The sequence below is a fragment of the Hippocampus comes genome, unplaced genomic scaffold, assembly GCF_001891065.2.
Source record: "Hippocampus comes isolate QL1 unplaced genomic scaffold, H_comes_QL1_v1.1 scaffold122, whole genome shotgun sequence".
In the NCBI taxonomy this organism is placed as follows: domain Eukaryota; kingdom Metazoa; phylum Chordata; class Actinopteri; order Syngnathiformes; family Syngnathidae; genus Hippocampus; species Hippocampus comes.
In genome coordinates this window covers 166,660-182,639 of record NW_017842059.1, presented here as the reverse complement: position 1 = coordinate 182,639, position 15,980 = coordinate 166,660, and the positions used below count along the sequence as shown (strand labels likewise).

The 15,980-nt window shown below is 42.6% G+C and overlaps 4 protein-coding genes across 6 annotated transcripts in view; 1 reads left to right on the top strand and 3 right to left on the bottom strand.

The window, feature by feature from the left end:
• The window catches only part of LOC109510911 (unconventional myosin-VIIa-like), a 30,938-nt gene extending 28,354 nt beyond the window's left edge, over positions 1-2,584 (bottom strand). The window contains exons 1-2 of the mRNA XM_019861595.1: positions 2,337-2,584; positions 678-766 (exon numbers count right to left, since the gene is read on the bottom strand). Of these exons, the coding sequence (XP_019717154.1) occupies positions 678-695 (18 nt within the window). The 5' untranslated portion in view covers positions 696-766; positions 2,337-2,584. The remainder of the gene's footprint in view (positions 1-677; positions 767-2,336) is intronic.
• A 1,327-nt stretch (positions 2,585-3,911) lies between these two features.
• Positions 3,912-8,032, bottom strand: LOC109510910 (uncharacterized). Of its 2 annotated transcripts, none has more exons than XM_019861593.1 (4): positions 7,507-8,032; positions 6,752-6,918; positions 5,947-6,307; positions 3,912-4,986 (listed from the first exon to the last, which is right to left on the bottom strand). In XM_019861593.1, the coding sequence occupies exons 1-4, from the start codon at positions 7,623-7,625 to the stop codon at positions 4,269-4,271; spliced, it is 1,365 nt and encodes a 454-aa protein (XP_019717152.1). In that variant the 5' UTR covers positions 7,626-8,032; the 3' UTR covers positions 3,912-4,268. The 2 variants fall into 2 exon arrangements, with proteins under 2 accessions (XP_019717152.1, XP_019717153.1); XM_019861594.1 differs by having other exon boundaries at positions 6,752-6,850; positions 7,507-7,586.
• Positions 8,033-10,175: 2,143 nt separating this feature from the next.
• LOC109510936 (calpain-5-like) overlaps positions 10,176-15,980 on the top strand; it is a 16,284-nt gene continuing 10,479 nt past the window's right edge. The window contains exons 1-3 of the mRNA XM_019861634.1: positions 10,176-10,288; positions 11,981-12,146; positions 12,633-12,764. Of these exons, the coding sequence (XP_019717193.1) occupies positions 11,991-12,146; positions 12,633-12,764 (288 nt within the window). The 5' untranslated portion in view covers positions 10,176-10,288; positions 11,981-11,990. The remainder of the gene's footprint in view (positions 10,289-11,980; positions 12,147-12,632; positions 12,765-15,980) is intronic.
• LOC109510937 (olfactory marker protein-like) lies at positions 13,485-15,962 on the bottom strand. 2 transcript variants are annotated; one of them, XM_019861636.1, is made up of 2 exons: positions 15,341-15,962; positions 13,485-14,007 (listed from the first exon to the last, which is right to left on the bottom strand). In XM_019861636.1, exons 1-2 carry the CDS (start codon positions 15,407-15,409, stop codon positions 13,606-13,608), a joined length of 471 nt encoding a protein of 156 aa, XP_019717195.1. In that variant the 5' UTR covers positions 15,410-15,962; the 3' UTR covers positions 13,485-13,605. The 2 variants fall into 2 exon arrangements, with proteins under 2 accessions (XP_019717195.1, XP_019717194.1); XM_019861635.1 differs by having other exon boundaries at positions 13,486-14,037.

The window sequence follows — 15,980 nt, the reverse complement described above, 5'->3', positions numbered from 1 at the left end:
GGGGCCAATTGGAGCCCCTTCTCTTGGACTTGGTCGCCATGGTTACGACGTGTGCGGCAGTAGAATGGAATCACTGTAGTTTCAGGTACTTCGAAGCAACTAAACACTTGCGGTCCCACTCAATGGGGCCACATAAGTCAAATGGCCACAAAGTAGGACATTGAATGATCTGTGTGTGTGTGTGTGTGTGTGTGTGTGTGTGTGTGTGTGTGTGTGTGTGTGTGTGTGTGTGTGTGTGTGTGTGTGCGCGCGCGTGCGTGTGTTGCCTGATTTTATTGGCTCGCCCTACTTAACCGCCACCCAATCAAAGGGAGGCACTGCCCCTGCAAATTAGTCTGTCAGAAAGACTGACGAGTTCATCAATGCATCCACTGACACTTGATGAAGCCGACAACACACAAATGCATGATTACACACTACACAAACACACACAAGTAAACACACACGCGCGCACATACACACACACACACACACGCACACTCACACAGAAATGAAGAAGCAAATACAAAGAGGTTACAGTGCAGCCTAATGACTCTGCTCCCTAATGAGTGCAACACACACACACACACACACACACACACACACACATTTTTCCAATCAAGGGCAGAACCAAAAAGTTTCACTGGGGTGGCCAGGGTGACACAGACACAGAGACTTGTGAGTGTGTGCGTGCTAACCTGCTGCAGGATGACCATAGTTTCTGTTCTGATTCAAATTCTGGCTCTTGTTCCTTTTTCCCCAGGACATCAACAGAAGTGTGCTGCTTCTGACAAACACGCAGCATATGTTAGGACATACAATATAGTGCACATATATTCATTTTATGACATGACTACCAACATTATAGTCATTCTGTGGTCTGTGCTGGACATTTGTTTCAGCTGTGTTGATGGAAATGTGATGGAACCTTCCCAGTGGTAGGGTTTTTTTTCAATCTGAATCTGTCATTTCCAACTACACTCCAGTGGAGCAAGAAATGCGTTAAACTACAACATACAATGTTTGTGTTTTGCTGAGTCATCATTTTTGTCTGGCATGAACGTCAGATGATATTGCGCTTCATGAAGCTAATTACTGTACACCTATTTGCTCTTTGTATTGCGGTGCGTATTGTCCATGTATTATTCAGATTGGACACGGTTACAGTTACAGTGTGTGTGTGTGTGTGTGTGTGTGTGTGTGTGTGTGTGTGTGTGTGTGTGTGTGTGTGTGTGTGTGTGTGTGTGTGTGTGTGTGTGTGTGTGTGTGTGTGTGTGTGTGTATAATAGATGTTGCCATTATGAGCTGTCACTTTGATCCTTTGAATTTTTTTGGCAACTTAAATACAACTTTTTGTTTGAGCCTGTCTTTTTACTAAAACACTGCCTGGGCAACAACGCAGTGATTGGGAATGATGAAGGTCAAGATCAAGGTCAAGGTCATCTTTATTGTAAGGCAACATTCTTTGTGTTGCCTTATTTGTCACATTTTGGGATGTTAGGATCAGTAAAATTCACATTTTAGCATGTTAGAATGTCATTCAAAGTCACGTTTTAACATCATGTTGAAAAGTCCAATTTTGGCATCATTTTAGCATTGCGTTGAAGGTCATATTTTAGCATGTTAGCATCATGTTAGCAGGACAGTGAGTCGCATTTTAGCATGTGAGCATCAAGTTAGCATGACAGTAAAAGTCATATTTTAGCATGTTAGCATTATTTTAGCATAAGATAAGCATTGTGTTGAAAGTCATATTTTAGCATGTTAGCATCATGTTAGCAGGACAGTGAGTCGCATTTTAGCATGTGAGCATCAAGTTAGCATGACAGTGAAAGTCACATTTTAGCATGTTAGCTTTATGTTAGGATCACAGTGAACGTCACATTTCAGCAAAGTCAGAAAAAAAGTATTTTCCAAGCAATGTGAAAGGAGTTTGGATGTATTCGTTCACGTTGTCTTTGTGTGTGGGCAACAAAGTGTCTGATTGGATGCCGTCTGAAATTCCATCACTCCACAAAGTGGCTACCGTAGCGGTGGCGGGGCGATGTGAAAACAACAAACATTCGAAGAGGAAGAGCATTTCTTTGTTCTACCTGTCACTATACGTCACTATCTGTCACACATAGTGATAAATGTATTTAGTAAATTAATGATTTTCGGACCAATTAAGTAATATCGGATAATTGATGATCTCTCACTAAACAATATTTTGGGGAATCACTCTAGTAAAGATAAGCGGTTTGGAAAATGGATGGATGGTATAGACAGAAAGATACCCAAATATTAGGCACAGCTCTTAGCATGATGCGGTGCAGTTGACCATTTACATGTATCTGAGAAACTTGAGTTCTTCTCACCGTTCATGATGTGCCAATCAGAGGATGATGAAGACACAGGAAATGAAAAATAAATTTTAGTCCACTGTGAGGGGGAAAAAAAACTTTTTTAATCTTTTGTCTTCAGATGTTTACTCCCAGGTGTCTTCTGTTCATTCCGTTCATGTCCTTCACTTCTTCCTGGTTGATACTTAATCTCCAGATGGTTCTTGTCCTCCTGCTATCTCCAAAGATGCCATGTCAATTGTGTGTGAATATGTATGTGTGTGTGTGTGTGTGTGTGTGTGTGTGTGTGTGTGTGTTTGTGTGTGTATTTCAAGAGCGTATGACTTCTCCCTCTTCTTCCTCACCGCCATTAAACAGTCATGTGAGCAACTCATTCACTGTCACTGACCCATGTCACTGGCACACTAAAGCACTAGCGGGGGGTGTAATCAGACACATACACACAGTCTCACTCACACACACACATTGTACACAAACACACATGGAGTGATGGGGATTATTATTTTTTTATTATATTGACAGCAAGATCCAGTTTTACATTTACTCTCACTCAATGTAATCTGGTTGTACAAGAACTTGAATACAGTATTGAATAAAATATTACATATCTTACATAATATTGCATTTTTGTTTAAGAATGCAGAATTATCATTCTTGTTTATCTTTTAGTTTGAATTAACAACATAGTGACTAAAGTGGATTAGAATTGGACCATAACTGGACCAAAAGTGTAATACAGTTTGACATAAGTAGAAAACAAGTGCACTGAAAGAGGACCAGAAGTGCAATATATGTGGACCTCAAGTTAAAACAACTTGACTGCAAGTATAATACAAGTGGATTAAAGCTGGATCACAAGTGGAGTACAAATGAAAGTAAAAATACATGTTGGCCACAAGATGAATACATGTCGATTACATTCAAACAAACAGACTGTAAGTGGCTCACAAATGGCCACAAGTGAACCACAAATGTAATTCAAGTAGATCATAAGAGGCAAAAGAGAAGTGGATCATGAGTGGACAAGTGAAAAACAAATTGACCATCAGGGGATCACAAATGAAATAAAAGCAATTCAGTAGTCGACTGCAAGTGAACTTGGTCAGAAATGGACTGCAAGTGGAATACAAGTTCAACGCAAATGGATCAAAAGTGGGCCAAGATTGGATTACACATAGAGACTACAAAAGGGTCACAAGCAGACCAAAAGTGGACTGCACTTGGATCATGAATGAATCACAAGTGGACTGAAAATGGAATCATAAGCCGACCAAATGTGGATTACAAATGGAGTGAATCATAAGAGAACAAATGTATCATAAGATAAGATAAGATAAGATAAGATATCCTTTATTTGTCCCACACGGGGGAAATTTACAGTCTACAGCAGCAAAATTGGGGGGTAGAAGAAGAAAAACAAAGTGTTTGCATTCACAAAAATAAGTGTTTCAGTTTCAATGTACATAGTTCAATTAAGTGCTATATAAATATAGATATAGATAAGGTGGCAGTGCTCTTTTCAATTGTTTTTCACGTAATTTTATTTTTATTCAGCACCCTGACAGCAGTCGGTAGGAACGAGCCGATCATAAATGCAATATACAAAGATAATAATTGAATTACAAAAGGACTACAAAAAGATCGTAAGTGGACCGAAAGTAGAATACTGTACACATAGCTTATAAGTGAATCACAAGTGGACTACAAATGGATCATAAGTGGCCCAAAAGTGGATTACACATAGATCGTAAGTGAAGCGGACTGCTATTTGATGATAAGTGGACCTAAAGTGGAATACAAGTGAATCACATTAGGACTACAAATGGATGAAAAGGTGAATCAAAAGTGGACGACAAAAGGATCATAAATGGAAGAACAAGTAAAAATAAGTGGTTCTAAATTGGATCAGTGGAATCTCCTGCTGTCACCTGGCCACTATGACCTGATTCAAAACTGTCCATCAAAGAGCGTCTTTTGGGGGGTGGGATCCATTGGTCCCGATGAAGCGGTGGCCATGATGGCGTTGAGGTGGGTTAGGGAGACTGAGCGCTGCTTAAGTTTGGGTAAAGGGTTTGGGTCAGGGTCGGGGAGGTGGCCGTAACGGAGGCCATCTTGGTCGTACTGATAGACACGGATGACCCGACTTGGACGGTGTGGAGAAGATGATTCTACTTCCTGATTTTGATCAGCATTCTGTGAATGTGAAGACTGACTGATTACATCCTTATCTTCATCTTCATCACTTCTGTTTTTTCTGTCGTCTTCATTTTTCTTCCCTCCTTTATTTTCATCATCCCCTTCTCCTCTCTCACCTTTATCCATCATACCATCATAAGATCCATCTTCCTGCACATTCTCCTCCTGTTCCTTTTTGCATCTCCTCCTTTTCTCATCCACAATTCCTCCTCCAGATGCTCTTCTTCCTTTCCCGTCATCCACGTGGTCGCAGGCTTCCTGGTAGGTGGCGTGGAGATTGTCCACCTCCTTCTCGTCCTGGCTCTGTTTGTCCCGGAAACTTCTCTGAGGTTTGGCAGGTGGAGATGACACCGATGACAGCGATGAGGGTGAGGAGGGCGATGAAGGCCAGCTGGTGAGCGGTGTCATGGTGATGTCAGGTGTATGTTGCCGCAGTGATGGTAGACGCTTAGTGACGGCCTTCATACATCTGCAGAAGCAAACATGTCTGAGTTTGAATGGTTCTGCTCAGACTGCAAGATGTTTTCCCTTGGAAGGTGTCCTAATACTTTTATCCATACCATGTATGATAGGACTAATAATGCACTGCCACCTACTGTCTGGTTTGTGAAATCGCATGGTTGGCTAATGAAGAAAAGACTATTCAATCTACTTTGCATGATATGTGGTGGAAGTGGATTCGTGGACAAATTTATGAATGGACTCCGTGTGGTCGACACGTAGTAACTACACGTGGACAGTAATTGGAATGCAAACGGACCACAAATGGACTACATGTAAACCGCATGCGAGAGAGGTTTGACTTCACAGCTTGTGGACCAGGGTTTTGGCCTGTTGTGGCAATTTTAGAGCGTCGAGTTGTTGGCTGTGAGTCCAACCAGATCACAGAAACACAGAAGTGCGAGGTAAAAATTGTTATTTTGAAGTCCGACATGACAGCCAGCATGTGGACAGGGGCTTCAACATAGTGTGGCGGCTTCAGAGCACCACGTTGTTGGCCATGAGTCCATGCATGTTATGCAGAGAAAGATGGAAGAGTGAGGAGGGGAGAAATTTGGATTTTTTTTTTTTAATTATTTTTTTAAGTCCGACTTGACAGTGTGGACCTGGGCTTTGTGCTGGCCTGACAACTTTAGAGCGCCTCGTTGTTGCGGTGTGTAAGTCCGGCGATTACCCAGTGGGATAAATTCTGCTCAAACATTTGTAGACATAAAACAGGTGTTAGATGAATTAGCATCTATTTTTACAGGTCATATAGTTGAGCGTGGCATAGTTTCAGCACATTCGGCAGACACTCCCATAGTGTTTGAGCGCAATGATAGCTGCTTGATTTTAAACGGTTTTGAAATTTGTGGTCTATACGTGCAAAAAATGTCTACATGTTTCCATTTGGTATGTTATAGAAGGAAACACAGAATGTTTGTCCCACCTGAGAATTTTAGTCCTGCTCAGAGCTCCTGCACTGAACCCGAATATGAAGGTGAGCAGCACAGCCGTCGTCACGGCTCCCGTAAAGAGCTCGTCAGAAACCGCATCCTGTTTCTCCAGCCCCCTCCTAAACCTTGAACCACGTCCGCCATCTTGCGTGCGCATGTGTAGCTGGTAGGGGAACAGCGCAGACCCCCCGTCATCATGCTGCAGCAGGCAGTAGTACAAACCCTGGTGGAGGTCACTCAGATTGTGGACCACCAGGCTGCCATCCTGGCTCATGTGGACCGGGTCTTGTTTGGTGTGGAGGCCAGGTGTGAAAAGAGGTCCGAAGGGGGTGTGCCAGTACACCACCACACCGGCTGGCGAAAGAAGGCACAAATGATAACTAGGCATGGAACGATTAGCAGTTTGATGGGGGTCAGTTCGAAAAACAGCTTAAGTGATGGGACACTAAGAAGAATTAAAACAGAAGAATGTTAACAAAAGCCAAAAAAAAAACAACCTGATTATTTTGACCCAAAAAGTTGGATCAAATGAATAATCCACAACCTAATTCCAGGATTGTTTTGCAGAAAACACAATTTTTCAACTAGTTTTGTTGAAAGCAAGTCAATGTTTTGTGTTATTTTGTGAGTTATTCATTTGACCCAACTTTTTAGGGTTAAATGAATAACCCAAAAAGTTGGGTCAAATTGACCCTAGTGCTGGTTGGTCCATTTTAGACCCATAATCGGGTTAATTTCTGACCCAACTGTTTAGATTGTATTAAATGAAAGTAGGTGTTGACTTATTACATCACTAACTTGCATTGCCATCATCGCCACACTTGACAGTCATCTCTGCTTGTGGGTGACCGATCACCACAATGGTGCGCGCCACCATCAGGACCTTGGGCTGTTCCGCTATCCCGGGACAGGTCGACACATCCAGGAATGTTAAAATCATGAAGCAGCAGGCCAACATTACAAAGCTGGAAGTCAGCAGTTTATAACATGAGCAAAAACAAAAAAAGACACAGTGAGATCTTTTTTCTTTTTTAAACGGTCACTCATTGACTAAAAGTATCCACTTTAACTACAACTACTTTAAACTTTCAGACAGATTCTAGCACTCCCGGTGTGAATGGTTGTAAAATAAATTAGATTAAAAAAAAAAAACAACAACACAAAAATAGAGACATGTGTAAAAATACACAAAACAGGAAAATAAGTATTTACAATTTTGCAATTAAAAAAGTTGAATATCTTATGTTTAAATGTACAGAACTGATCAAAGGATGTGAAGAAAATTATGGCATCCAGGAGGAACAATACCACTAAAATACTGTAAATCATGTCAATAAAGAAACACAAATTAAAAATATGCTTTAAAAAAAAATCTACTAAATTTTGGGGTAATTAAGAGAATGCATTTCACAATAAAAGAATTATATCAATTCAGTCGTGTAAATTAAATTAGCGTAACGAGTCTTAACAATGCTAGTAAGACTTCACACACACACAAAAATACATATTGTCATGAAAATATGAGTTCAATCAAAGGGTTGTTCTTTATTTACCTGTCATTGACGTGTATGATTCCGTCTTTTGCTGGAAGCATACGAGTGTAAAGTGCAACTTCCTCACATGACAAACTGATGAAGATGTTAAAGATTAATATGTACGCAGGGACATCCATGTCCTCCGCCTCAAGATCTTATTTTTCCTCAGCCTTTGCTGACATCTAGTGGTCGATATGGTGAAACACATTTCATGAACGTGACGAGTTTCTCTATATTTGGACCCAATTTCTCAAATGTCATCGAAGGCGACCCCAAACCACCTTACATTGACTGAGTCATAGTCGGTCATATTTTATCAATGCACCACCAACCACAGTAGAACCACAAGACGTGAAACGCACTCATTCTATCAGTTACCAAATGGTCAATGAATTCACCAATTTAATTACATTCATTCCGTTATTCAGCCCCATTTTGTCATATGTACCTTGACAATCAGTAGTTTGTCAAATGGTCCTTGAACGCACCGATAACTTCGTGAATGCTGTACACCCAGAGTATTTCTGTCCCATTTGGTGTTGTGGTCTTTTTATGGCAAGCCATTTGAGCATTTATTCCAAATCCCTGATATCAGACATGAGTGTGTTACACTAGTTCGATCTCTTATCTTTGGTCGTACCAGCTTTTTCATTACATCTCGTCTTCCGTTCGGTTATTTCGGAGGGCCCTTGAATGTCCCACCAATTTATACTGTATTCAGTTGTTTGATAGTATATTGTCAGATAACCCTTGAATGCACCACTAACCTCAAAACATATATATCTGTATGTTTTACAAAACATATATATCTGTATGTTTTGAGGTTAGTGATGCATTCAAGGGTTGTTTTATTGTAGTGTGCGTTGTTTGTAGTGAGGGTTGGACTCTGCCAAGACCGCCCTTTGTCACCGATTCTGTTCACAACTTTTATGGACAGTTTTTGGCACAGCCGAGGTGGTGAGGGGTTCTGGTTTTAGTGATCTCAGTCTTGTATGTCTGCTTTTTGCAGATGTGGTACTGTTGGCTTCCTCAAACCGTGATCTCCAACTCTCGCTTGGAGCAGTAGCAGCTGAGTAAGAAGCAGTTGGGATGAAAACAAGCAACTCCAAATCTTGAGACCATGGTCCTCAGTCGGAAAAGAGTGGTGTGCCTTCTCTAGAAAGGGTATACAATCCTATCCCAAGTGGATTAGTTCAAGTATCTTGGGGTCTTGCTTACAAGTGAGGGCAGGATGAAACGTGAGATCGGCAAGCGGATCAGTGGGGCGTCTGCTGTGATGCGGACTCTGTATCGTTCTGTCGTAGTGAAGGAGCTGAGCCGAAAGGCGACGCTTTTGATTTACCTGTTGATCTACGTTGCTACCCTCACCAACAGTCACTAGCTGTGGTTTCGTGACCAAATGAACAAGATCCCGGATACAAGTGGCCGAAACGAGTTTTCTCTACTGGGGTGTGCTTGGCTATCTGGTTAGGATGCCTTCCTGTACGCCTCCTTGGTGAGGTGTTCCGGGTATGTTCCACCGCAGTAGTCCCTGGGGTCGACAAGTTGGAGACTCTTATGTCTACTGGTTGGCCTGGGAACACCTTGGGCCCCCCCCCCCCCCACCGAAGGATTTTGAAAAGGGAGATGAGGAGAGGAAATTCTGGGCTTCCCTGCTGAAGCTACTGCCCCGACGCGTTAGAAAATGGATGGAGACTGGATAGTTGTTTGATCCCATTTTGTCATCTGGTCCTCAGTCTCGTTTTGTGAAATGTCCCTTGAATACACCTATAACTTCAAAACACACGTTCCATACAGTGATTTGGTAACATTTTGAACATATGATCTTTGAACGTGTCGTTAACATCATTACATACACCCATACAGGTCTTTAGATTCATTTTGTCATATGGCCCTCGAACCCACCATGAATTTAATAATTTAAATTCATTTGCAGAATGTTGATTCCATTTTGTCATATGTTCCATGAACGCACCTCAACTTTATCGTATATTTCTAGAGTCATTTGGTACACCTTTCTCAGATGGCCCTTGAACGCATCACCAACTTTTAAGCATTCATCTATCCAAGTTGCTCATCTTCGCGAGGGTCGCTGCCGTGCTGGAGCCTATCCCAACCGGATTCAGGCAGTTAGCGGGGTACACCCTGAACTGGTTGCCAACCAATCGCAGGCCACACATAGACGAACAAGCATTCAAACTCACAATCACACCTAGGGACAATTTGGAGTGCCCCATCAACCCGCCATGCATGTTTTTGGAAGGTCGGAGTAAACCCACGCAGGCAAGGGGAGAACATGAAAACTCCACACAGGAAGCCCCGAGCCTGGAATCAAACCACTGACCAATTAAAAAGCCATTGATCGTACCACTAGATTCACTGCATAGAGTCCAATTTTGTCGGACGACCCTCGAATGCACTGCCGGCTTCATTACAATACTGTACAATGAAATGATTGTTAGGCCCCAGTTTAATACAATATATGGTCCTTGAACGCAGGCCCGACGTCATCACGTCCATTGAAACAGTTGTCAGGTCCCAGTTTGTCATATAGCCCTTGAACGCGGCGCCAGCTCTTGTCTTGCCTCCAGATGCGCGAGGAGGCGTGCTTGTCGCTGGTGTGGTCGTCGGTGGGCTTGTAACGGTGTCGTGTGCCTGCGAACTCACTGACGTTCTCTTGGATGAGAGCAACGCTCTGATCCCATCGTCTTCCTCACCACACGAAGAAGAAGAAGACGAAGTGTTGTCCTGGTAGCGAAGACGAGAAGGAGCACAGCTGACGTCACAGCCACATTTTGAGGTGGGCGCCTGGTTTTTGCAAACTTTTTAAGCTAATCTAGATCTGGACGGTTAGTTTAAAAATTCTTTCTTTGCCATGTGAGTTTACTTTCACTTGTGTCGCGTTGACAAAGTTCATGTCACTCGAAAGTGAATTGCATGGGCAGCAGTCGTTAAACAAGACATTTTGACATCGAAAAAAACACTTCAAGTTCATGTCACTCTAAGGTGAATTACATGGACCGCAGTCGTTAAATAAGAAATTTTGACATCGGAAAAAAAAAACACTTATAAGAATGTGACACATGTTTTGAAAATGAGTTTTTATTGATCACTTCGTGTAAACAAGACCACTTCCAAGACAAGCTTTCAAAATAAAAGCGACGACTCGGCGCTAATTTGTGTTTCATTGTAGTAGGGGTGGTTTGGTTCAGATTATTTTCACCTGCCAGTAGGATATGGCACATTTGGACACCTCTTTGATTAATTTTAAATTTTGTTTTTACAACTTCCTGTTGGCCGCCAGCTTACTCCATGTGACACAATTGAAAAAAAATTACGTAACTTCGAATGTGCGCATCGGTTGCATGTGATTCAAATGTATTAAACTAAAACTAACGTACCCGATTCTTTTCTTGGAGATTTTACATCCGTTAACCCCTTTTTAATCATATGCAACAGAAAACTACTTTTTTGTTTTGTGTAGAGAAAAGAAAGAAAGTTGCGTTTTCTGTATGTAAACATTGATTTGGTCACATGTGATTAGATTGTCCTTCAACTCTCCAGCACGTCTACTGACAATCACTAAATCTAAACAAAGGCAAGGCAATGTGCTTCACACAAGCAAAAGATTCAACACTTACACGCATTCACAGCGACTTTCAGAAGCAAAGCAGAGGAATCAAAAGTAGCTTTCAAAAATTACCAAAATAATTTACATTGACAACATTTAAACACATTAACAGAAACTAACATTTAAAACGAAAGTAAAGGAATTCGAGTTGGTTCCTACTACAAGAAAAAAAAGATGTTTCGAAGACCTTAGTCAAAGGTATGGGGGGAGGAGGGGGTTATCCTAGATTAAAAATCGTTTGCACACTAAAAGCGTGACTTCACTTCGAGATGAAGCTTCACCATGTTTACGTAAGTGTGGCCCTTCAGTAACCTTCATCACATTTTATCAGAAGGACCTCAGATGCACCACAAACGAGTAACAGTAAACAAAACTCAATTACTTCTTCAATACACCATCAGCTTCTTACATTTACATTAACCTAAAGGCAGTCAGATTTCATCAGGTGGTCCTTGAACACAACACTAACCTACCTTCACTTAAAGACAGTTTGAGCAGATGGTTGATGATACTATTGTGCGCTGCTTTTAAGTCCTGTTTATTTTGTAGGTGGATTTGTTTTCACAGCTTTCTTTTGGCTGTCAGCCTCCTGCGTGTTACTTAACATGGCTCCAAACCACTTGAAGCGGAAAAAGTTCCTTTTTCAGTGGTCACAAGACAAGCCAAACAAAGTTCTATTTTGGTGTCATGTGATCCCGAAAAAATGCTGACATTTGAACATCCGTGCAGTGGGCGGTGGCTACTTGAAGCCACACCCTCTATCCTTGCCTTATCTTTTTGTTTGTACAAATGTTAAAAAAAAAAAGTTAAAAAAAAATCTGTATTTTGTCATAATTGCTGACGTATGTGTGTGTCTCACAGAAGCGTCAGGATGGTGGTGGCTTACGAGGGCCAGTCGTTCACCGCCCTGCGGAAGCAGTGTCGCCAAAATGGCCTCCTGTTTGAGGACCCCCTGTTCCCCGCCACAGACCAGTCGCTCTTCTACAAGCGCAACCACATCGGCAAAGTCATCTGGAAGAGGCCGAAGGTATCGCTGCCGGTCCGCCTTCGCCATTCACCATTTATACAACTTTACTCCAATGAGACAAAATTACAAAGTACATGCAGTGAGTGAGTGAGTGTGTTTAAGAGTGTGAGGGGGCTGAGAGAGAGGGAGCGAGAGAGTGTGTAAGAAAGTCAAAGTGAATGAGTGAGTAAGAGCATAAGGGAATGTGTGAATGAGTGAGTGCACATGTAGGTGATTGAGAAAGTCAGTGAGAGTGAGCATGTGTGTGCGTGAGTGCGTAAGAGGGAGTGAGAGGGAAAGAGTGTAAGTGTGAATGAGTGAGTGTTTGAGAAAGTGCGTGACTGAATGTGTGCGGGTTGACTTCGCGTGGTTGAGTGACGGCATCGCCATGCTGTCGCCCACAAAGATGACATCCTCGTACAAGCCAACGAAAAAAATGGAAGCAGGCGTTAAAGGTACCGGTACCTTCATATTGACTTTTCCTTCCCACTTGTCAACTTTGACAAGGACTTATGTCAAGATCCCCACCTCTTTGTGGATGGCCTGAGTGCGCATGACCTCCACCAAGGCAAGCTGGGAAACTGTTGGTTCGTGGCAGCCTGCTCCACCCTAGCGTCAAAAGAAGGCCTTTGGCAGAAGGTCAGCCATCTCGCTCATTTTTTACGCTGAACGAATGAAAGCTAGCACACTACACAAATGAAATATATGAAGAAAAGTGTGTGTGGGTGTGTGGGTGTTGACATGAGTGAAATTTAATTATCAATCCATCCGTCCATCCATTTTTTGAACTGCTTTATCCTCACAAGGGTCGCAGGGCATGCTGGAGCCTATCCCAGCCGTCTTCGGGCAGTTGGCGGGTGACACCCTGAACTGGTTGCGAGCCAATCACAGGGCACACATAGACGAACAACCATCCGCGCTCACACTCACACCTAGGGACAATTTCGAGTGTTCAATCAGCCTGTCATGCATGTTTTTGGAATGTGGGAGGAAACCGGAGTACCCGGAGAAAACCCACGCAGGCATGGGGAGAACAAGCAAACTTCACACAGGAAGTGCGGGACCGGAATCTAACCCACAACCTCGGCACTGTGAGGCGTCCGTACTAATCGGTCGCCCACCGTGCCACTCATATTTAATTAAAATATTAAAAATGATTACAACATGACTCAATGAGATTTTATTAAGAAATTATTACATGATTAATTAAGACATTATTAAATCTAAAATGTGTGTATATAACTACAATGTATGAATAATCTTAACACATTTTAAAAAGAGATTAAATTTGAGCTAATTGAGAAATTATATTATGAATAAATAAGAAATGACTCATTATAGCATGATAAAAATCAGACACGATTCATAAAAAGAAAATACAAGTGTGCCTATGTAAGATTTATTTCAAATTTTCCATACACAAGTCATCAGTTTTACGACACGAGTGCTTGCTTCTATTCGACTGCCCGGAACGCAAGCTTCATTGGAGGGAGGAAAAGGCCAGCGAGCACCGCAACTTGGCCGCCTCGGCGCCGTCCTTGAAGGCGAACAGGAAGTACATGACCTTGCGGACCTTGGCTAGCTCGGCGATTCTCTCGCCGAACTCCTGCATGTCGGCCTCTAGCCACTTGAGCTCGCAGCCGTCGGGGTCGTCGGCGCCGCGCCAGAAGGTGCCGACGGGCTCCAGAAGTTGGCGCGCCATCAGGTGGGTGAGGTCGGGCGTCCAGTGTTGCGAGATCCCCGTGATGGTGACACGCCCGCACCCGCCCAGAGACACGTTCCAGTGGCGAAAGCTTAGGTCCTGCCGCTGGAAGTCCAGCCGGTAGACGGCCTCATGGGGCAGCAGCAGGCGCTCGCCGTCCTGCCGTTTTTGGCCCGAGCACTGAAGAGACGACACGCGCATACGCATCTTCTGTGGGATCACAGCAACGTCTTTAGCCACCCGATTCATTTTCACCGTTCGCTCTGTCACGTTTGGTCGTGAGCCACATGCTGTGCTCTGTGCTGGGTTGGACATTCCACCATCTTTTGGCATGCTGGTGTCATGGAACTATGATGAAGTGAATGGAGGGAGTTCGTTTGTATAGTACGAGTGCCATCTTGTTGCATCTTAGTATGTTGGAGTCTGCTGAGGAGCTCCATTTAGACAAAAATCTTGTGTTGCGTTGGTTGCAAGAAGTAAGTTAAGGATGTTCATTTGGACAAAATTAGTGATTTGCTCCCATCCTTCGGCATTGTGGTGCCAAGGAACTCTGTTGAAGTAAGTTGAAAAGCTTCATTGAGACAGAAGTTGCCACTGTCTTGTAGCATCTCTTTGCCAGGGGTCAATTTTGAAGCCAGTTGAGTAGTTTCATTTTGACAAAGTCGACCTGTGATGCCATCTTGCGGCAATTTGGTGCCAACCAACTATTTTGAAGCCCGTTGAGGAGCTTCATTTAGATACAAATCTACTGTCTTTGTTATTAATTGATTGTTTTATTGTTGTATGTGTGATATTTTCTCCATGTGTAGCACTTTGTATACCGCAATGGCTGTTTTAAAGTGCTCTATAAATACAGTTGAGTTGAGAAAAATAGTATTTTGTTCCTATCTTGTAGCATCTCTTGTTGAAATGAGTTGAGGAGCGTAATTTCGACTATAGTCATGGTTCGCTGCCATCTTGTGGCATGATGGTGCAAAGCAACTCTGAATGAAGTGAGTTGAGAAGCTTCATTTAGACATAAGTAGCCTTTTCCTACTTCAGTATCTTAAGGCATTTTGTCGACAAGCAAGAATGTTAAAGTGAATTGAGGAGCTTCTTTGAGACATAAATAGTGTTTTATCATTATTGTATAATGACAATGTTGAAGTAAGTTAAGAAGCTAAAATGAAAACAAAAGTTCTGCTTTTCCACCATCTTGTGGCAGTTATAGGCAATTCTAAAACTTTTTGGGGGAGTGTCAATTCCTTGTGAATTTTCGCCATTTGCGGCAGGGTCAGTAAATCAAATAAATATGATGTGATTATACCAAGACACTATTATTATAATAAGAGAATGATTAAATATTTTGTAGTATGACTAAATAAGATCATCTTCAATAATTCTTGCATTGTCAACTAAAACAACACAAATAAAACATCGCACAATTCACTAAGCATGTAAATGTTATGCACATTCAGCATGATTTAAAATGTTTGCATGTTATTTAAGTTTGCCGAAAGTGCGAGTCTCTCACCTCCGTCAGCGCCACGTCCTCTTCAAATTCTAAAATCATGATACCGGATACCGCTCCTTTTTCCTCCATGTCCCACAGCTGGCCTCTCTGGATGGATGGCTGAATAGTTATCAACGGCTGAATGGACTGATGAATGAGTGGCTCTTATGACGGATGGACACATGGATGTTATGAGGCATCTCTTTTTGGACTTTCCGATTTTTGTCTCTCTCTCTCTCTTTCTCTCTCCCCCCCACCCCCTCTTCGAATTGACATCTCCCGCCTTCCATTTCCACCGCTGTTTCCATCACACACACACACACACACACACACACACACACACACACACACACACACACACACACACAAAAGCCTGCAGGCGACTTTGCATTGATTGACCCTCATATTAACAGAGGACATGGCATCAATGTTTTTGTCAAGTTATGTAACTTTGTAATGGCACAATAGTCCCTCCCAAAGAATATTTTTGGGGGGGAGGGGCAAAGGAAGGTGGAGACAGTCGTGTGTGTTATTGCCAAGCAACAAGTGATGTTGATGACGTACAACAGGGAACTCTGGGAGCCTCCTGAGGTCGCCTCTGCTCATTTCGTTATTTATATCAAAGTGTGTGTGTGTGTGTGTGTGTGTGTGTGTGTGTGTG